Source organism: Narcine bancroftii, chromosome 3 (assembly GCF_036971445.1).
Source record: "Narcine bancroftii isolate sNarBan1 chromosome 3, sNarBan1.hap1, whole genome shotgun sequence".
Classification (NCBI taxonomy): Eukaryota; Metazoa; Chordata; class Chondrichthyes; order Torpediniformes; family Narcinidae; genus Narcine; species Narcine bancroftii.
Window position 1 is genome coordinate 227,740,675 of NC_091471.1, and position 23,757 is coordinate 227,764,431.

The following is a 23,757-nucleotide window of genomic DNA, read 5'->3' on the forward strand; positions in this document are numbered from 1 at the left end:
TACCTCTAGAGTCCTGAATATATAGTCCAGGCTGATATACAGTGCAGTATTGAAATAGTGCTCACTATCACTAAAGATTTTTGAACAAGATTTTAAAAACATCTTCCCCCTCAGGTTATGAAGTGGTACAAATGGCGATATTACACAGAAAAGCATTTCAATTCTCCTCACTGGTTAAGCCCAGTAGTTCTCAACCTTTTTCTCTCCACTCACATTCCACTTTTAAGTATTCCCTATGCCATAGGTGCTCTTTGATTAGTAAGCGATTGCTTAAGGTGGGATGGGAGTGGAAAGAAAATGTTTGAAAACCACTGCTTTAATCGTACCTCATTGACTCATTATGTGCACAGTTTCGTAACCCTAACGGAAATGGGCCAATGACAATTTTTCTCAAGCAAAATATTTCAGTAACAATTGGGTCTAGAGCAGCCGTTCTCAACCTTCCCTTCCCACTCACATCCCACCTTTATCAATCCCTTACTAATGGTATAGGGATTACTTAAAGTGGGATGTAAGTGGAAAGAAAAAGGTTGAGAACCACTGATCTAGACTATATTCATCCTATTCACACATAGCATGTGCATTAGTCACCTTTGAGGGATATTGCTGTCTGCAAATTGATCACCACTGTCCTCAAAATACTAAATTCAATCGAGAAAAAAATTCTCCTTTACATATAAAAAAATCCCTATATCTCACCACACACTTTTCATCAATAAATCTAAACCCCTTGGTTATATAAAAGATGAGAGAAATTTCATTAATAACTTCAAAGGAGTGTGGAAAAAGACTATTTCAAATTGGGAGTCATAATTTTATACAGATTATTCAAAGGAATTTTTTCTTGTTCGGGTCTTTTTCAATAACTAATTATACTGGAAAACAAAGATTTTGCTTCCTAAACATTTTTAGGTGTATTTGATAGATTTTAGGCTACTGATCATGAAAATCAAGTTAAAAGTTTCCTATCACAAAGTTTTTATTTAGAAATATAACCTATTTTTGTGATTTCCTGTCATATTTTAAGTCTCCTAGTCCATTGCCCTCAAACAAATTTGTTTTAGTCCAAGCATGCATGGCATACATTGTATTCAGGAGTTATGGAAATGTTGTATTAGGCCTGGGTCTGCTTAGAAATATAACCTATTTTTGTGATTTCCTGTCATATTTTAAGTCTCCTAGTCCATTGCCCTCAAACAAATTTGTTTTAGTCCAAGCATGCATGGCATACACTGTATTCAGGAGTTATGGAAATGTTGTATTAGGCCTGGGTCTGCTTAGTCAAGATAGATGCAGAAAGGCTATAAAAGCAGCTCACAGATACAGATGGTGTGCATTACATTGAATGGATGCTGATACACATGTTCTTCAGGCAATAGTATAGTGAGTGGACTTAACAATAGCATTTATTTATTGTCTTAAGGAATATTTAATACAGCAGAAATGTCTTGACAATATCATTTTCTTACATTTGTGGCTAGTATATTTTTAATGCTCAAAAACACAGCATGACTGTACTTATTAAGTAAGCCAATGAACTCGACACGAGAGGCATCAGATGCTGAGTACAAAACCTTTTTAGGTCAGTTGTACTAATGCGATGAGCCAGCATCATTATGCAATTAAACATGCTAAATCCAATAAAAGTTAATTTAATGTTTCTCACTTCACTTCCTATGATGCAGCAAATTTGAAATGATCTTTGTGATCAGCTTGATGTTGCCTGTCACCATCTCCCATTTTTTAAGGAGCAAGGAGCAAGCCTTTTGAAAAAAATTGTTGCCCAGTGGATTTTTAATAATTATTAATAAATCAGTAGTTCTCTATTTTTAGTTTATTTGTCAGCAGATATTTCAGTCCTGAACCTGATTTGATTGAGAGCAACATTTTAAATTTTATTCCATTTAAGTAACATGGGAAATGCTTGTTTCCCGTAATTTGGGGAATTCAATTCCCTGAATAGAATTTTATCAGTACGAATGACAAATACCATTAATTAAACCATTTTTGAGCAAATTAATGCATTTCAGTAACTTAAACCTTCCAACTCTCCACTCCAATGATTTATATAATTTGACAGCAGATCAAAGTTTCCTTGTTTGTCAACTATTTACTTTTTTCTGTCTTTTCATAATTGTATTACAAACTCCTGTAAAGGAAAAGCTGTTTGTTAACCATTTGCCCACTGTGCCTAACATCACTGTGGTGACTTTAGCTATGACACAGTTATGGCATCAATCTTCTCATAAATCAGACAAGGGTCCAGACCAGTTGTGGCATATGCAAGGAATTGTGCATGGAAGATTTCTCTTTCTGGTTGGAACTTGCCACAATCAAGACACCAATTTATCTTCCTCCCTATTGGACGGGAGAGTGAAGCTTAATCGGGTCATTACAGAACAGAAGGGGCGTAAAGACACGCTACCATACAGTGTGCGCTCAGGACCATTTCCATCAGCCGCAAAACTGTCTTGGCTCATTGACTTGATCCAAACCTCCTTGGAAGATCTGGGCCAGGCACATTAAGACCAATCGTGTAGTTTATTGATCAAGCTGACATTGTTTACTTCGCTTAGCAGATACAACATCAAGAGAGCACTGTGATGTTAAGATTGAAAATAAGGGATTAATGGTATATACAGTAAAAAAAAACCCTTGATTCTGGCATGTAGGAGGATTAGTAGGTGCCAGATGAGTGTATTTTCCAGTTGCTTGAGACTTACTCTTACGATGCTCAACTAATACACCTGCATTAAGATTAAACAGTTTAAAGACAAAAGTACTCTACTTACACTGAACAAACTTCACTTTCATGAATATATAAACCTTAAAGCATTTTACTTTATTTTCAGTCACATTCTTCAAACACATTTAACTGTCCCTGCATCTGCAGGTTCCTCCCCTTCACGGAACCATCCAAAAGACAAACAGTAACATTATAGAGTATTAACCCACCCCCCCCTTCACTGAAGTTTACAGATAAATCCTTAGTAATATATTTAATAATATATTAATAAAGATAAAGACTTACTAAACAGAGATAAGGAGACACTTAATTATTTTTTTCCCTATACTAAAAACAAACCAGCTGAACTGCTTATGAGGGTTACATATATTTTGTAGTTTTTGGTATCTACCATAAAAGGAGAACCTTTTAAGAGAGTCGCCCCAACGACGAGCGGCATCAACTAGCTCTTCATCCTGGGTGACGCCGTTGCTGTTTCACACGATATTATTCACACAGCTGCAATGGTTAAGGCCCTCCGCTGGCTGCATATTTGCCCCCATCTCCACCAAAGGTCTTTGTGTTACTTCAGAGAACATCCACAATTTTCTTTCTTTCTTTTTCAATCTTTTTTTATAAGAAATTACGAAACAATGAAGAAAAGGAAACAAACCTGAAAATATAAAATCTCAAATAATATAATCTGGTTCCCACCTTCAATGCAATGGGTGAAAATTTAAAAAAAAATCAAAAGTATAATATAAAAATAAAAACCACCTTCTCTAATAAAACAAAACAACTAACAAAATAAAAACAGCAGAGCAGCTTATCCGGAGGGCTACATATATTTTAGATCCTGCCGTAAATATAATTTTAAACTTATGTATTTCTTAACCTATTTTTTTATTGAATTTTAACTTTTAAAATTTATTTTCCTCGACTTTGTTTGCCAGTTGCTTGAATTCCAGATACCAAGGGTTTCACTGTTGCATTGCGTAACTCAGATTTGATTGGTAAAGGTAAAAAGCTGATTTGATTTGAACTTGACAGCACAAAAAAAATATTAGTGCAGACATTGGATGTCTGAGACATCCTGCAAGTGATTCGGGAAATCAAATCATCTTCCCATGAAATTGGTTATCCTCTGGTTACTCGACGAGGAAAAAAGAATGTGCAGAGATCCATGTTTTGCTGGTTGAGTAAAGTTTAAAATATGTATTGAAAATTTAGACAATATTTCTTCCAAGTATCCTGGACAGAATGCAGGATTGCGGTAAATGCCAAGGCTGCAGATGCTCGAAAGCTGGAGTAACAGACAAAATACCGGAGGAACTCAACAGGTCTGGAAAGCGCTGGAAAGTTCAGGCTGAAACCCTTTCATCAGGAATGTCAGGAGACAGATGTAAAAAGGTGGGGGTGGTGGAGAGGAGGAGTAAGAGCTGGTAAGTGATACAGTTTGGAATGAAAATTGGTGGGGGGAGGGGGATTGGAAGAAAGAAGGTGAGAGGTGATACGAGGAAGGGGCAGAGGGCTGAGTAAGATGCACTGTGATGGAAAGAAGAAAAGGAAGGGGAAAGGGAACAGGAGGAAGGAAGGCATGGGTGATGAACAGGTTGAGAAAACAGGGTTTGGGGAGAGAGAGAGAATGAAAAGAGAAGGAAGAATGAGTCCAGAGAAAAGGCAAAGTGAGAGGGGTGGGGGTGAGGGTATAGCAAGCAAGGGGAGAAGTTACCGGAAATTGGTGAAGGGGTTGATGCCGTCTGATTGGAGACCGCCAAGACAAAATGCAAGTTGATGTTTGGCATCATCATGGCAATACAGAAATGTCAGTGTGGGAAAGGGCAGTGGAATTAATTGGCTGGTCACTTGGAGATTCTGGCTGTTGCAGTGGATCGAGTGTAAGTCAAAGTGAGCCTCCAATCTGCATCTGATGTGGAGCAGACTGCATCAGGAGTACCTGATGCAGGAAATTGTACCCATCACAGTCCATCTTTCTCATCCCTCTTCTTCCTCCAATCACCATTCCCCTTTCTTCCCCCTTCCACCTGAGTTCACTTATTACCTGCCAGCCCATGCTCCACCTCTCCTCTCCCCTACTGCCCCTCATGAACACCATTTATTCATTTCTTGCTGTCCCTGATGAAAGGTTTCAGTTTGAAATGTTGACAAACTGTCCAACACATTAAGTTCCTCTAGCTCTTCGTGTCGTGGGGCAGCACAGTTGGCATCGCGGTTAGCACAGCGCCTTTACAGCACCAACGATCGGGACCAGGGTTTGAATCCTGTGCTGTTCGTAAAGAGTCTGCACGTCCATGTCCGATGTCCACGTGGGTTCCCACCCCCCCACATTTGAAACGTATCGGGGGGCTGTAGGTTATTTGGGTGTAAATTGGACGCCATGGACTCGGGGCCAAAATGGCCCGAGACTGTGCTGTATGTCTAAGTTTAAATAAACATTTCAATAGACTGTCCAAGCTCCAGCCACTGTATGTCCAGTGCAGGGTCATAAATGAGGATTGTTCCATTGATTATGAACAGAATTGATCTCCCATGTGTTTTACTTATTTTCTTTATTCTTAAAATATTTTTATTGAGTTTAACATATAAGCACAAATACAGAATTGACAATTACATAATAATTCATTGTAAGTCATGTGCAAAAAAAAGTAGATAAAACTACAATAATTGCTTATAAGACCTCAAAAACATTTAATTGAGATGATCGATTGTGACCATGTTAAACCCTTTTGTTGAAATAACTTGTATAAATTTTTTAAAAAAACTAAAACTAAATCTAATCTACACCCCCCTCCCTCTAATAAAGATTTCTCTTTTCTTTGGCTTGGCTTCGCGGACGAAGATTTATGGAGGGGGTAAAAAGTCCACGTCAGCTGCAGGCTCGTTTGTGGCTGACCAGTCCGATGCGGGACAGGCAGACACGATTGCAGCGGTTGCAAGGGAAAATTGGTTGGTTGGGGTTGGGTGTTGGGTTTTTCCTCCTTTGCCTTTTGTCAGTGAGGTGGGCTCTGCGGTCTTCTTCAAAGGAGGCTGCTGCCCGCCAAACTGTGAGGCGCCAAGATGCACGGTTTGAGGCGTTATCAGCCCACTGGCGGTGGTCAATGTGGCAGGCACCAAGAGATTTCTTTAGGCAGTCCTTGTACCTTTTCTTTGGTGCACCTCTGTCACGGTGGCCAGTGGAGAGCTCGCCATATAATACGATCTTGGGAAGGCGATGGTCCTCCATTCTGGAGACGTGACCCATCCAGCGCAGCTGGATCTTCAGCAGCGTGGACTCGATGCTGTCGACCTCTGCCATCTCGAGTACCTCGACGTTAGGGGTGTGAGCGCTCCAATGGATGTTGAGGATGGAGCGGAGACAACGTTGGTGGAAGCGTTCTAGGAGCCGTAGGTGGTGCCGGTAGAGGACCCATGATTCGGAGCCGAACAGGAGTGTGGGTATGACAACGGCTCTGTATACGCTTATCTTTGTGAGGTTTTTCAGTTGGTTGTTTTTCCAGACTCTTTTGTGTAGTCTTCCAAAGGCGCTACTTGCCTTGGCGAGTCTGTTGTCTATCTCATTGTCGATCCTTGCATCTGATGAAATGGTGCAGCCGAGATAGGTAAACTGGTTGACCGTTTTGAGTTTTGTGTGCCCGATGGAGATGTGGGGGGGCTGGTAGTCATGGTGGGGAGCTGGCTGATGGAGGACCTCAGTTTTCTTCAGGCTGACTTCCAGGCCAAACATTTTGGCAGTTTCCGCAAAGCAGGACGTCAAGCGCTGAAGAGCTGGCTCTGAATGGGCAACTAAAGCGGCATCATCTGCAAAGAGTAGTTCACGGACAAGTTTCTCTTGTGTCTTGGTGTGAGCTTGCAGGCGCCTCTCTGAACCCTTCTCCATTAACAATGGCGTGAAGCAAGGCTGTGTTCTCGCACCAACCCTCTTTTCAATCTTCTTCAGCATGATGCTGAACCAAGCCATGAAAGACCCCAACAATGAAGACGCTGTTTACATCCGGTACCGCACGGATGGCAGTCTCTTCAATCTGAGGCGCCTGCAAGCTCACACCAAGACACAAGAGAAACTTGTCCGTGAAAGATTATCTTATATTATTAATTAAAAATAAATCAATAATGTGGAACTCCTGATGACCCTTGGAGAACAGGCAATGAACCACTAGAACATACCATAATGGTTAATTCTTCCAATTATTAAAAAATTCTAAGAATGGGCCTCACAATTTCATAAATTGAAACTTTCCATCGTTAATATTTTATCTAATTTTCTCCAAACTTAAATAGGACATTACATCATATAACCACTGTGTATGAGTAGGGGATGAGTCATCTTTCCATTTCAATAAAATTGCTCGTCTGGTGATCAACATGGTAAAAGCTAAAACTTTTTCCCAAGACGCCGATGTGGGTTTATCTGGGTCACAAAAAAAAATAACAACTAACGGAAAAGGTTCTAAATTATTCTTAAAAATCGTTGATGAAGTTTGGAATATGTCTTTCCAGAATCTCTTTAAATTGGGGCACTGGCAAAACATATGGATCAGGGAAGCTTAAAAAAATTTACATTTCTCACAGAGTGGATCGATATCTGCATAAACATGAGATAATTTAAGTTTTGACATTGGAGTTTTGTGTACCTCCTTAAATTGTAATAAACAATGTGTTGCACAAAATGAGGAATCGTTAATCAAACTGAGAGTGGAATACCTGTCTTCAGTTGGAAATGTTATGTTGAAATCTTGTTCACAATTGCTCTTGATCCCAGCCATGGGGACTGATTTTAAATCCAATAAATCATTATAAATGCTTGATATTAATCTGGTGTAGTGGGGTGAGCAATCATGCGGTTAGATGGGCTGAATCGCCACCCCGGTCAGTTGAGATAAGACAGCGCTGGGCCCCCTTCTCTTCTCAGAAGAAGCCTGTGTTTGTCCACATGCGTTGCCCGGGAAATGTCGCTGGGTAGGCACTGACTCCACAACGTGTTGACGTCACACCCTTAGACCAGTGCGCCCCAGACAGGAAGTGGGTCATCCCCTTAAGCAGTGTGGACGTGCATCATCTCAGTAGCGTTGTTGTGAGTAGCCGCTACACCACCATGAAAATAGAACAGTAAATTTAAAAAAAAAACAGATCAAGACTGAACAAAATGCGTAATTTTTAAATATCTACCAAGGTCCTCAGAAGCTGCCACGAATTCACCCGGGATGACTAGGGGTGTGCCGTAGACCAACTCGGCAGAGGTTGCCTCGAGATACCTAGCAGGGCCCAAGGGAGTTCGTCTGCCCAGTTCAGTCCAGTGAGTCGGGCCATGAGAGCTGTCTTCAGGTGCCTGCGGAACCTCTCCACCAGTCCTTTGGCATTCAGGTGGTATGCTGTGGTATGGTGGAATTGAGTCCCCAGGGCATTTGCTAAGGCGGTCCACAGGCTGGAAGTGAATTGGGGCCCTACTGTCCGATGTTAAGTGTTCGGGAACCCAGAAATGTGCCATCTAGGTGTTCAGTAATCCCGTGCACATGTCTCAGTGGAGATTTCAGGTAGCGGCATTGCCTCTGGCCATCTGGTCATCCGGTTGACCATGGTCAACAGGTAATGTGCTCCTCTGGATATAGGTAAGGGCCCCACAACGTCTATGTGCACATGGCTAAAACAGCGGCGTGCTGGTTTGAACAGCTGTTGAGGGGTTTTAATGTGGGTCTGGACCTTGGATACATGGCACTGAGTACATGTCTTGGACCACTGAGTGACCTCTTTATGGAGACCGTGCCAGACATACCTGTTGGCCACCATTCTAACTGTAATCCTGATAGCAGGGTGAGCCAAATTGTGGATCAAATTGAAAACTCACTTCCTCTATACGGCCGGAATGAAGGGGCGTGGTTTACCAGTCAAGGTGTCGCAGAGCGGCGTGCAGTTGCTGGGGGCGATCTGGATGTCCTCCAGTTGCAGGCCACTAAGTGCTGTCCAGTATGCTGGTATGTTGGGGTCTGCTTGCTGCGCATCTTCTAGGGCTGTGCACAGCTGGGATGGCCGAACGGGATAGGGCATCGGCTACCACATTGGTCTTGTCAGTGATATGTTCAATGTCCATTGAAAATTCAGATATATAGTACAGGTGCCGAGGTTGTCTGGCTGACCATGGGTCTGACCCCTTGCTCCATGTAAATTTTGAACTTCCTGCCCTCCAGAAAGTAACGGAAATGCCAAATTGCCAGATAGAGTGCTAAAAGCTCCCTATCAAAGGCACTGTACTTGAGCTCTGGTGCCCTGAGATGTTTACTGAAAAAGGCAGCGGCTGCCACTGTCTGTTAACCAGTTGCTCAAGTACACCCCTGACCGCAATGCTGGAGGCGTCTATCTTGAGGATGGTCAGGGTGTCTGTCCTGGGATGCATAAGGAGGGTGTCTTTGACCTGGGTATTTTTGGTTGCTTGGAAAGGCTCGGTCACCTCCTGTGTCCATTGAATGTCTTTAATGGACGAAATGCAGAATGCTTTCCTTTGACGTGACTTGAAGTGAAACAGAATGACAGTGTGACAGGCCAGAGATTGTTAACAGAAAAAACATGAAACAAGAAGTTGAATCTGTTTGCTTGGCATCCTTTTTAGTTTGCATGTTATGTTTTTAACACAGCCACTGCATTCTGGGAAATTATTCCCAAATTTTCAAGAACGCAGTCTGTGTAAAAAGATCGGAACAGGAATAAGGAGTCATTCCCATTCTGATATTCCACCTCCTAGCCCCCGAGTAAATTCTTCAGAATGCCTGCAGTCCTAAGTTAACTGCAGGCATTCCGGAAACAACAAGCTTATGGATAGCAAGTCCCGCCTCTTTACTTCCTGCACTTCCGATGTTCAGTCTAAAGTCCCATAAAGAAATGGAGATTTCAAGTTTTGATCGTTTGTGTGTGAACAGCCACCCCGGAAGGTAGGAACACATTTTTGAATGGAAGATAATGGTAAATTCTATGTAAAAAAATAAACCATAGGACTACAATTATAGTATGTGTGCTATTTGCACTGAAAGCAAAAGATGATAAGTAAACAAAGCTTCAGAAAGTTAATTTTTGCTCTGTGATTAGTAAAGTACTTCAAAGTAAGAGCAAAATACTACAGCATATGAACTGAAACATTGAAATCTGCTGCCTGTATTCAGCAGGTCAGGCAGCAGAATCAAAGAGAGACATAGAGTTCACTTGAATAGTTCATGAGCTTTCATCAGTTTTGGCTGGCGTGTGAAGAAACAGTCCTACTTTAGTAATGCACAGAACCATGCTCACAGCAATGATTGAAATGCTCACACAAGGGCTGGAGGTGAAATGGTGGGGAGCTATCCCAAGCAGTCAAAACAATGGAATTCTTGAAAGTTGATGGATGCCTCAGGCCTCTGATTACGTACGTATCAATCTTTTCTCTTCCCTCTGCAGCCCTGGGTGGCAAAACCCAGGTAAGCTTGGTACTTTAAATATTGCTGCACCAGGACACACAGTGAAAAACCTGCCCTGTGTGTATTTATGCTCAGTCATGTTGCTTTGGGTGAAGTATTCCTTGGTTGCAGATTTCTAATTAACATAGAAGCAAACATAATCCGATAAATAGCAAAAAAATACATTCTTTCTGCTGCTTCAGGTTTAACGATGCATTCGGAGTGCTGTGTTCCATTTTTGCATCTTTTAGTTGAGACTTTATTGAATCTTTTCATTGCTGCAGTAAAATCAAGTACCCAAAAGAGTGCAATTCATACAGTATGAGATCATCTAAAGTTGCTTATTTTAGCATAGTAAATGGTGAAGATCTTTACATCCATTATAGTCCACTCCAGTGTTATACATTTCTATAATTCTTGTTTGGAGGGACGCATTTTATAATTGTACATCGTTCAAATGGATATGGCATTAAAATTTCATGCCTTGGACTATATATTTAATTCTTCATGACAACACTATTACGTTCTTTAATTCTTTATAAATCTTGATTTCAATGTGAAACAGTATTAAATGTATCAGGTCACATTTGCATTCACAAAATGGGTCTTACAGCTTGTACTGAAATCTGTAAATTTTGAGAAGAGGAATATGTAAAATGAGTGCATAGAGCCAAGTGTGTGAAATATTCAATTTGAAGAAAATATTCTTTCTAAGACTTGCATAACAATAGAATTCTCTCAGCATCTACAGCTCCAGGGATCAGTTAGAAAGGAATGAGAGGTATCAGATTTCATTTGTTATTCAGAATGAATAGTATTTCTATTTTTCCGATGATAACAATTAAGATGTCAGGGTATCTGGGGTCCCGTTCAAATTAAGCCGCCATAAATTTGTTAAAATTTGAATTCAAAACCCAATTTTATCTTTTACTTCATTGACAGCCAGACATGAATTTTGATTAAATGGAAAGATGTGCGTTTGTTTTTTAAGTTCAGAAAAAATTAGATCGGCCATTAAAAACTGAAATACTAATTTCCTAAAGATATGGGGACTTTTTGTGGACCATGACCACCATCTAAAATTTGAGGATTGTTATAGCTTCAATGCTGTGCTGTCGATTTCCAGGTTGTCGCCATTTGATACCCACATGTTAGTTTTTTCCCCAAATTTGTCTAGTGGTCGGTGTTTTGAATTAACGGGATTTTATTTTCTTGTAATTTGTATTTCAATATATACCATAATTTTATTGTTTTTGTATTATTGCAAACTTCAATAAAAATACCTTAAAAAGAAAAAAAAAACATTTGAACTCAAAATGTATCTTCTGGAATTAAAGGTTTAAAAGTTGTCTTTTTGAATAAATAGTCATTTCAAACTCCAAGGAGTATGCAACAGGTTGTAGACTCAGGGGAAGCAGAGAACTGGCACACTGCATCAGAAAACGGGGAGACCACTCCCCATTTAAGAAGAAGAAGCAGAGATGACCCACGGGATGGTGGCCATGGCAGCAGACCAGCGAGGGGCTGGAAAACATACAGAACCGTGTGCTGTTGGTGACTCGAGGCAAGGATCCCACACAGACGTCTGCGGTCAAGGGACCCACACCAGTCTGCGGACTGCTGGTGACTGGCTGAAAGAGTGTCAGGGACGCGAGAGGGTGCCGAGGGTGCTGGAGACTTCCCGATCGTGTCAGAGGTTTGCATCTGGAGCTCGGGTTTGGACTGAAAGCTATGGAGACTGCGGAAGAGCTGGAGGTGATGTCACAGTGACTCTGAGGGGACTTTCTTTTGATTTTTTTTCTCTTACTGTAAGGGGCACTGACCAGGAAACTTCTGCAGATGGTAAATCTTTGTCTGCCTTTTGGTAGACTACTAGAAATTGAATCTTGATCTGTCACCAAAATATTCAAGGTATGCTTGTGATGTAACACGTCCGATCCACAATGTTAAATCACATTTTCATTCGGCTTCTGGTGCAATGCAGGAATAAATAAGAGTAGAGAAAGCTCGGTGGAGCTGGACTATCAAGTTAGACTTATGTAAGTCAAAGGGTTTAAGATGCTGGTGTTGTAAAGGTCAGAAAGGAAATTAAACTGATGGCAACCAGAACTTTGTGGGTCAGAAATTTCCACCATCAGCGCCTCAAAATCTTACAGAGATGTTACAATGGAATTTCCTGTCAAAGTTGAGAGCGAGACGATGGCGTTGAGTCCCTCGAGGAAGACATGTGGGGACAGGGCTGGAGGGATGGCTTTGTTCACTGTAGCTCCTACTGTTATTTGTTGTATTCTTAGTTCCTGGAAAATTCAGACAGCAGAACATATGGGGAAAATAGTGACTATAAGTGTCTGGATTTTTTTGCTTCCTGTCAGTAACTGAAGAGCATGGAACCAGCAATGAAGACTGTGCAGAGAATGCCTGGACTGCCTTCTGGAGATGGTGAACTGGGCCATGCTCCAAGACAGATCTAAATGAACATGAACTTTATCAGAAAGTGCCTGGACAAATGTGCTCCAACTGAGACTATCCAGCTATATTCTTACCAGAAGCCGTGGATGAACCAAGAGATCTGTAAACTATTGAAGACCAGATCTGTGCGGTTCAGGTCAGGAGATTCAGAGATATACAGAAACATCGGGATCAATGCCCAGAAGGCCACCACCCATGCAAAGTGACCATTCCAGATCAATCTGAAATCTCAGACAGATGTTGCCCACCATTACATCCTATACAGTGAAACTGGGATCCATCTCTTCCGGACAAGTCAAATGCCTTCATGGTCATTTCAAAAGGGAAAATGACACTAGACCCTCGTGTTTCAAAAGGGAAAACATTGCTGGAGCCTCGCGAGCCCCCATGGCCCTCTGTGATTCTGTGCACCCAGTTTCCAAGAACAGAAACTTCAGGAGGGTTCACCCTTGAAAAAGCATCCAATCCAGATGGTGTAAATGGCGGGTCCTTAAAACCTGCATGAACCAAATTGCTGAACCATTTGCAGACCTCTTCAACCTCTCTCTACAATGTGCCCAGGAATGCAGAAAGTTACAGAAGATTGCCATGTCCATCTATTGAATTCATCGACGTGAAGCAATGCCTGAAGAAGACAGCCAACATCGTTAAGGACCCTCATCATCTTGGTCACAACCTCTTCTCACTGCTTCCTTCAGGAAGAAGGTCCAGAGTCCTGAATACCAGCATCACAAGGGTCAAAAACAAATTATTTCCAACAGCTATCAGGGTCTTGAATCTCCCCTTGTTGCACTAATCATAGACCTACTGCACTAGTGTAATGCCACCTTTTATCATGCACAGAAACAGGCCCTTGGGCCATGCCAAACTATTATTCTGTCTCGTCCCTTTGAGCTGCATCGTAGTCCTCCATGCCCCTCCTCTCCATGTACCTATCCAAATTTTTCCAGCCACATTCATCACTTCAGCTGGCAACTTGTCGCACACTCTCACCACATAATGCTTGATGAAATTCCCCCTAATGTTCTCTCCAAACTTTTCCCCTTTTACCCGAAATCCATGTCATCTAGTTCTTTTCTCACCCAACCTCAGTGGAAAAAGGCAAATTGCATTATCTATACACATCAAGATGCGATATTCCTCTATCAAATGTCCCCACATCCTCTGATGTTCCCGGGAATAAAGTCCTAGCCTGTTTAACCTTTCCCTGTAATTTAGTCCCGCAAGGTCCTCGCAACATCCTTGTAAATATTGTCTGCACTCTTCCAATCTAATTGCAGGAAATCCTCTTAACATTCACTTAACCAGCACTAATAGGGATTGGTAGATGCCAGTTGCTTGATGTTACGTGTTGCGTGATGGCAAGGCATGCCAATTTTTAACTTCTGTATTTCATACCTATTTATTTTCCACAATTTTTTTTGGATTGCTTGAGACTGCCAGTTGCTTGAATTCAGGACAACATGGGTTTTACTGTAACATCTTTGCCGCTGTTAAATGACTGAAACTGCACACAATACTCCAAATATGGCCTTTCTAATGTTTTTATACAGCTTCATCATAAAATCCCAACTCCTACGCTCAATGCTTTGGTTTATGAAGGCCAAAGTGCCATAAGCTCTCTTTACGACTCTGTCTAACTGTGACACACTTTCAGGGAATTCTATATCTGTATTCCCAGATCCCTCTGTTCTACTACACCCTTCACAGTGCATGCCCTTTCTTGGTTTGTCTTTGCAAAGTGCAAAACTTCACATTTGTCTGCATTAAATTCCATCTGCCATCTTTCATCCCATTTTTCCAGCTGGTCCAGATTCTGCTGCAAACTTTGAAAGCCTTGCTCTGTCCACTAAGCCTCCATTCTATGTGTCTGTCATCTGCAAACTTGTTGCTCCCATTTACCACATTATCATTCAGATCTTTGATGTATAACAATGGTCCCAACTCCGAGCCCTGAGGCACACCATGAGTCACAGTTCTCCAATGAGAGAGGGTATCATCCACTACTGGCTTCTCTCACAAAGATGTTTAATAAGATTTAGGACCACATCCTGAAAACTGAGTGACTGAACCTTCTTGGCCAAACCCTCATGCTTGGACCTTGTCAAAGGCCTTGTAGACAACATCACAGTCTTTCCTTCATCCACATTCCATCTAACCTTCTCAAATAACTCTATAAGATTGGTTAAAAACGTCATACCAGACACAAACCCATGTTGACTATTCCTAATCAATACCTGTCATCTATAATCTCTTTGAATACCGTTCAATAATTTACCCCTACTGACCCCTACAATTTCTACACTCGCCTCCTTCAAGGTCCATGAGAATATCTTGTCAATGTGTATTATTAGTATTGTTATGGTAGCTTTTCCGCTGCAAATTGTAAGAATTTTCGTGCCCATGTACATTGTACAATGTATTTTTTTTAAGATTAGAATCAACCTTATCGTCATTGAGCCAAGTAAAATACCATATAACCATTTACAACACAGAAACAGGCCAGTTTGGCCCTACTAGTCCATGCTGAACATCATCTCCCACCTAGTCCCACTGACCCGTATTCGGCCCATAACCCTCCACACCTCTCCTGTCCATATATCTATCCAAACTTTCCTTGAATATTTATCATCAATCTTGCTTCTACCACCACTGCCGGAAGTTCATTCCACACGCCCACCACCCTTTGCGTGAAGGAATTCCCCCTCATGTTTCCCTTTAACTTTCCCCTTTTACTCTCAATCCATGCCCTCTTGTTTGAATTTCCCCCACTCTCAAGCCTATCACATTGACTCTATCCATCCCCCTTATAATTTTGAATACCTCTATCAAATCACTCCTCAACCTTCTACACTCCAGGGAATAAAGTTCAAGCCTGCTCAACTGTTCCCTGAAACCCCAGCAGCATTCTCGTCAACCTCCTCTGTACTCTCATTACTCTGTTTATATCCTTCCTGTAATTCGGCATCCAAAACTGCATGCAGTATTCCAAATTTGGCCTCACCAATGCCTTATACAACTTCAACATAGCATCCCAACTCCTGTGTTCTATACTCTGATTTATGAAAGCCAACATACTATCCACATGTGATTATGTGGATAGAATGAAATACAATTAGCATCTAATCAGAAGTTAAAAAATAGTGCTCGACACAAATAACTACGTGCAAATATAAACAAGTGCATTCATCAAGCAAACAATGCGAGTGCAGGACCACTCAGCGCTGTGATTAAAGGTTTAGCAGGGTCGCAGCCTTGTGAAAAAAGGCTCTTCTTGAACCTGCCGGTTTGAGACCGAAGGCTCCTGTTGCACCAACCAGATGGGAGAAGAGTAAGAAGTCCATAATTAGGGTGAGATGCATCCTGCATGATGCTCTTCGCCCTCCCACGACAGCATTCCTCATAGACATTCTAAATGATGGACAGTTGAATGCCAATAATCCACTGGGCAGTTTTCACCACACGCTGAAGTGTTTTACGGTCCGATACGGGACAGTGGCTGTACCACACTGAGATGCCGTAGAGAAGTATGTTCTCAATGGTACAATACAATAAACTCATTTCCATTAAGATATTTGGTTAAATTCAAGAAGATTCAATACACAATATCAGGAAATGATTGTAAAGTATAATATATTTTAATGAATGTTAATAAAAAACACAACCTTTAGATGATTTATTTGTAACTGTTGCTTGACATTTTACATGGGTGTCCTGCCTACTTAGTACTGCAATTTCGGTCCAGGGGTGCAGTGTTGCCAGAGCTCACTGGTGGACTGCTCTGGCTCCTCTGTTTAAAAAAAAAAGGCAAAGCAAGCAAGTGGGGAATTTTAACTAGTGGGGAATTTAACAGCGGGCGCATAGTAAATGCAGGGAAGGTCACCGTCATGGTGGCCCCCACCGTCCCCACCCATTGTGTTATTTGGGACATACAAGGATCCTGTTCCTTCCTCGTCCTGCCGTCCAGTCTCAACACCAAAAACAACGTGGTGGCCACCTAAGCCAGGTCCCGCGAGACCTTCTTCCTGTTGTTTATTTCGACAACACTCCCTGTCATAGGCGCTATTTTGCGTAGCTATGCCAGGGCCACCTCCCCCCTGCAGTTACCTTAATGCCCCTCTATTAGATTTGTTCTGACGCCAACTCTGAATACGGGGGATTTTATGGGTGTTGGGGTAACTGGTGGGGAAAACACTAATAACATAAGGATATTTGATCTTTTTTGGTGGGCTCCAGCATTATGAAATAAACATGTCTTCTCTCTTATCTTAGTAACATCAAATGGAAGAATATAAAATCGGGGTGAGAAGTTATTGCATTTTGTGTAGAATGGACTCCTGGAGATATGTTTATTGCTATAGATTTCGGATAAAATTATCATTTGATATCATTTATGATGAATATTTAGAAGAAAAACAGAACGTATGCAGTCTTATGATGTTTTTCTGTTCTGACAGTTTCTGAATAAAGCATTGAGTTGAAGACCTCTTCACTTCTGTTGTCATAATGTGTGTACATATTACAGGATATAAAGGACAACCCATAATTAAGGAATTGATGATGTATTAATAGACCGCAGAGCCCACCTCACTGACAAAAGACAAAGGAGGAAAAACCCAACACCCAACCCCAACCCACCAATTTTCCCTTGCAACTGCTGCAACCGTGTCTGCCTATCCCGCGTCGGACTTGTCAGCCACAAACGAGCCTGCAGCTGACGTGGACATTACCCCTCCATAAATCTTCATCCGCGAAGCCAAGCCAAAGAATAGACAATAGAACTTCCTCAGAAATGTTCAAACAGACACAGCCAAATAGGAGTGAAAATCCATTTGAATGTTATCTTTTCCCTTTCAGACACACACCGGAGAGAAGGAGAAGATTTGTCCTTACTGTGGCCAGAAATTTGCAAGCAACGGAACCTTGCGCGTTCACATTCGAAGCCACACAGGTACACAAGCAATGATGTTCTTTATTCAAACATGACAAAAAGCTATGTTTATTTGCGAGAGAAGTTGGCCCATATTTACTTGTAAATGTCAGTAGTTCTATGGTGAACTGCTAGCAGTTACATCGGTTCAACGCCCTATACTTGTTGACAGATACTGCCGGCAAATTTGTCAATGTGCTCTCCAGAATGTGGAACCGAAGAGCACCAGCTTAGTGAGATTCCCAGCACTGAGGTTTGAGACACTGCTTCTGAATCTTGCACTGCTTTAAGCCTACCATACAGTGACCATCCATGACCATTGTACTAATTGTAAAGCAAGATGAAGGTACTTTTCTGTGATTATTTGTCTTTGCATTAGTTATTTAAAAAAAAATTGTTATTAAATTTCTTTTTTTCATAGTTCTCGAATGCTTCTAATTGCCTGGGACGTTCAGAAACATTCTAAAATCTCGACAGCTTTGGTTTGATAAACCACAAAGCACAGTTTGTGGGTTTTCTGCTTCCCTGCGGTTTTCTGAGCTGATTTATTATCAGGGCTTGTTCCAGCCCATGTATCAGATCAGATCACACCAGTGGAGACCTTGATGCCTTGGATGTGAACCAACTAACCGTAGAGCAATGGAAAATCCAAGGAAAAAGATCAAATGGTGGGCTTTACTCAGCAACGTCCTGGTTAATTGGAATTTACTACCATCATGCTAATTTTGGGATTTTCATTATTTTTATTCTGCATAAATGATGAGTACAAAAAAAATTACATCTATTTGTGGCTTATAAATTAGAAAATCTGTATGAATATAACATCAAGCGGCAGATTTGCAAGGCAGCTTTGTTGAGCCAAAATATTAGGCTGATACATAATAAATGAAAGTTCAAAGTTCAGATTTATTGTCAGATTAAATGCATTACAACCCATATAACACGGAGATTATTTTTCAGTGTCCAGGCAGAATTTATAATTATTGGTAACTGTAAACTACTCAAAAAAAGAGAGAACTGTAAATAAACTGTGCACAATTCATATACAGTGACAAATAATGAACAAAGTGTGAGTCCTTAAATGAGACTCTGAATGTGTCTGCTGTTCATGAGTCTGATAGGGAGGGACGAGTCCTGTGGCACCTGCACCTGTTTGTTTCCTGGTGGCAGCAGTGAGAACAGAGAATGTCCTGGGTGCTGTGGATCCTTGACAATTGTGGCAACACTCCATGTAGATGTTCTTGATGTTTTGCCTGTGATGCACTGGGCTGAGTGCACCAGCTTTTGCCAGCTTTTTGTCTCAGAGGTGTTGGTGCCTGTGATGCAGCCAGTCAGCATGCTGAAACTTAGCACTGAAATGCAATTAATAGCAGATAGAGAAAAACATGCAAAACATTAACATAGGATGAAATTTTTTATTAATAAATGATAGACTAAATGATTCTCTCATTGGCTTTGCCAAAAGAAATTACAGGCCTTCTGTATAGAGAAAACACAGGAAATGAGAACCCTATGGCAACTTTATGATCTTTACTGACTGAATTCAGCCTGGGTCATTCCATAGGTTTATAAATATAATGATTGGAATATCTACTCTCGTAAAATAAGAAGGATATTTGAGCATAAAGCTGACTACACTTTTGAATAAATCAAGTTACCTTTCAGGATGTTCAATGTGCTGGCAGTTGACAATGGACAAAAAATGGACAAAAAAACTTTTCCAAGTTTAAAAAATAGATTGATCACCACTCATTTAGGAAAGGGTCAAAGCTTAATATTTACAATAGAGAATCAAGATAATTAGAACCATAGAACATGGCCCCATCGGCCCCTCTAGTCTGTGCCTTATCATTTTTTTGTCTAGTCTCACTGATTGGCACCTAGTCCATACATTCCCCCTCCCCCATATCTCTCCTATCCACATGCTTGTCTAAATTCTTCTTAAAAGTTAAAATTGAGCCCATATTCACCACTTCATCTGACACATCATTCCACATTCCCACCACTCTCTGTGCAAAGAAGTTCCCCCCAAATTTTTCTCCTTTCACCCTGGTTTGTATCTCACCTACTCTCACTGGAAAAAGCCAATCTATATTTAACCTGTCTGTCCCCCCTCATAATTTTAAGTAACTATCAAATCTCCCCTCATTCTTCTATAATCCAAGGAATAAAGTCCTAACCTGTTTAACCTTTCCCTGTAACTCAACTTCTGAAGACCCAGCAACATCCTAGTAAATCTTCTCTGCACTCTTTCTTTCTTATTGATATCTTTTCTGTTGTTGGGTGACCAAAACTGCGACAATACTCCAAAATTTGGTCTCACCAATGTCTTATACAATATCCCAGTTACTGTACTCAATGCTTTGATTTATGAAAGCCAATATATCAAAACCTCTCATTACAACCCTATCCACTTGTGATGACACTTTCAGGGAATTATGTATCTTTTTTCCCCAGATCTCTCTGTTCTACTGCACTCTTCAGTGCCCTACTATTTACTGTGTTTATCCTTTCTTGGTTTCTCCTTCCAAAATGCAATACCTCACACTGGTCTGCATTAAATTCCATCCGTCATTTCTCAGCCCATTTTTCCAGCTGGTCCAGATCCCTCTTCAAGCTTTGAAAACTTTCTTTGCTGTCCACAATGCCACAATCTTAATGTCATCTTCCAACTGGCTGATCCAATTTACCACATTCTCATTCAGATGATTAATATAGATGAGAAACAACAACAGTCCTAGCACCGATCTCTGAAGCACAACTCTAGTCACAGGCCTCCAGTCTGAGAAGCAATCATCCACCACTACTCTCTGGCTTTTCTCCCATCAACCATTATTAAATCCAGTTCACTACTTTACCATGAATACCTCGTGTCTTTCTTACTTTTATGACAGACCTTTCTGACTAACCTCCTGTGTGGGACCTTGATAAAGGCCTTACCAAAGTCCACGTAGACAACATCCACAGCCTTTCTTTCATCAACTTTACAAGCGACCTCCTCGAAAAGCTCTATAAGATTGGTTAAACATGACCTACCACGCACAAAGACATGTTGACTATCCCTAATCAGTTGTATATCCGATCTCTTAGAATGCCTTTCAATAATTTGCCTCCTACTAACAACAGGTTCACCAGTCTATAATTTCCAGTGTTCCTTTTTGTGACAATTTTTAAACATCTGAATAATGTGAGCTTCTCTCCTATCCTCTGGGACCACACCTATGGCTAATAACATTTTAAATATTTCTGCCAGAGCCTCTGCAATTTCTACACTCACCTCCCTCAAGGACTGAGGGAATATCTTGTCAGGCCCTGGGGATTTATGACAGCAAGCACTTCCTCCTCCTTAATCTGTATTAGATTCCATGACCTCACTTCCCACAACTCTTTCTTGAGTGAATACTGATGAAAAATAAATTAAGATCTCCCTCATCTCTTTTGGCTCCATATAAAGCCGACCACTCTATCTTCGAGGAGACCAATTATGTCCCTTATTATCCTTTTGCTCAAAATATATTTGTATAAACACCATGGATTTTCCTTCACATTGTCTGCCAAAGCAACCTCATGTCTTTTAGCCTTCCTGATTTCTTTCTTGAGGTTTTCCTTGCATTTTTTAATAATCCTCAAGTATCTCATTTGCTCCTTGTTTCCTATACCTGCTAAACACCTCTCTCTTCTCCGAACAAGATCCCCAATTTCCCTCGAAGATCAAGGTTCCCCATGCCTGCTAACCTTGCCTTTAATCCTGACAGCATTATACACTCCCTGTACTCTCAAAATTTCACCTTTGTAATGTAAGTAAAATATTAGCTTCGAGAAATTCAGCCTGGCAATAAATGTTCTGTTTTGTAAGTCTTCAACTTCCAAGATATCAGTTCTAATCAAGTTAGTGAAACTAAATTGAGGAAGTGAAGTACAACATGCTGCTATGCCTCCATAGGCATCCAGGAAGGGTTCTTTGGAGAGAAGACCAACCAGAAATGACCAGATAACAGAATGCGTCTATTTTAAATAAAATTCACGGGGATAAAAGTCTTTCGGGTGGAATAAAGCACCAATCAGTCGCTGGCTCTCCTTTGGAACGATGTGCTGAATGAAAGCTGCTCAATTGATGTTTGACAATTATTTATGCATCCAGTGCAAATGTAATCAAAAGCAATTTTAGTTAATTTGGAATTTTATTTCAAAGTGAACATGCAGTTACAGCTGATTATTGGATCTGCTTGCAAAGAACAGGGAATTAAATATTTGGTGATTATTTAATTGAAACCAAAACTACAAGCTTTATCAAACAATATGTTTTGTAGGTTTTAATTTAATTAATCAATCTTTTTCAATGCAATAATATGGATTTTCAATTCAGGTAAAGGCGAATTATGCATGGAATCTTATTCGCATCTATTAAGGCTGATTGATGTTGCCCATTGTTTACAAACTTACTGTATTCAACATGTGTATTTAATCTAATTTACCTAAGCTATATCATGGCCGTCAGCCACCAGCAGCTGCTAAGATGAAAGCTGTTTATGTGTCCAATAAAGTGTTTCTAAACAGAGTGACATAAGACACTGAAAATATTAGTGACTTCAGCAGTCCATGTCAGGTTGTGTTGCAGAAAATATGTTAACAGTCTTGAACTCCATATGGGGCCAGATGCATCAAATTTTCTTTGTTCTGTTCATTTCTTTAATTCTCATGTATTGAATACAGATCTTAAATATCATGCAAGGTTTAGACAAAAGGATAAAATATTCAACAAAGGATAGCATAAATAAAAAGCAGATATTGGAAAATTTAAATATTCCATCTGCTCTGTGCCTTTATGTAGAACTGAGATGCCTGTATCGGACATAAAGTAAATAATTTAGATAATTAGGACAGCATGATTGGCATAGTGGTTACAGAGCCAGTGATCGGGACCAGGGTTTGAATCCCACGCTGTCTAAAGGGAGTTTGCACGTTCTCCCCGTGTCTGCGTGGGTTTTCCCCAAGGGGAGTCTGGTCTCCTCTCACTGCTCGAAATGTACCGGGGGTGGGCTGTGGGTTAATGTAAATTGGGCGGCACGGACACGTGGGCTAAAATTTGCACCACCATTAAGGGTAATTCTGCTTCGCCCACAGGACAAAGAATCTTAGCGTTGTACGCCATGTCATGTATGCACTCTGACAATAAATGTGAAATCTGAATCTGTGCAGATTGCATACACCCTCATATTATGCATGAATATTATGTACAGCCATGAAACTAGCACGGATCCCTATCTTGGGCCATCTATTTTCTTGTACAGCCATGAAACTAGCACGGATCCCTATCTTGGGCCATCTATTTTCTAGTACAGGGTCGGAGTTTGTGGCTGCAAGTAATTTAGTTCTTCATTGTTGCTGGCCCATTTTCCCAGCCTATCTCTGGCCAGGTAGAAGTTGTAGCCTATACAAAAAAAGAAATCAAAAGGGTAGCGAGAGGATTTGGAATTTGGAACTGTATGTTGCAACTTCAATGTAAATTGGTTGCTGTTGTGGGAGGATGGGGAACTTTATGAATGGAAGGGTTTCTGCATTTGCCGTCGTATAAGACAGTCCTTGAATGTTAAAAATTTCATCCCAAAACCCAGTATATAAAAATAACAAACCTCAAACAGCGAAGTCTCAGCGCTGCCCCGTGGGGTCCATCCACGCAGTCTGACTGCCTTCGGTTCTGAACAGCCTTTAACTGGAGGTTTATTTGAAAATTTGCTGATAAATTGTAAACCATTATTGGGTGTTTTGCTCTTAATATACTCTCATACTAAATGTGCCTTGCAGCATCACTCCACTGGTCAGCGGTAAGTGCCAGACTTGGGGTAGTCTTATAGCTCAAAATGTACATTGTAGGTGGAAATTCAGGGGGTTGTATTCTACAGAATCATCTTGAACACCAGCGCTTACGGTACTTGTGAGCACATTATCATCTTCAATTGTCCTAATGTTTGAGCAGGTCATGGATTTTGTGGTGCTTGCTGCAATAGCTGGCATTTTGTTGTCTGTGCATGAAGGGGTTGAAGCCAAGATTTATTCTACCAGTCTTCAAGAGTGTGACAGGTTTGCTGTGGGTCAGGGCGATGCACCTCTTGCTTGAAAAGCTGGGACTGTGCGGAGGCCGTCAAATGGGCAGACCCACAGACCATAAACTTTCAATGGCAGAGCTTCAACTT

General features: G+C 41.0%; 1 protein-coding gene across 1 annotated transcript in view; it reads left to right on the plus strand.

Annotated features, from left to right (window-relative positions):
* Positions 1–23,757, plus strand: part of prdm5 (PR domain containing 5) — a 516,233-nt gene that overhangs the window by 293,339 nt on the left and 199,137 nt on the right. Inside the window, exon 13 of the mRNA XM_069926793.1 lies at positions 17,491–17,584. Within this exon, the coding sequence (XP_069782894.1) occupies positions 17,491–17,584 (94 nt within the window). The remainder of the gene's footprint in view (positions 1–17,490; positions 17,585–23,757) is intronic.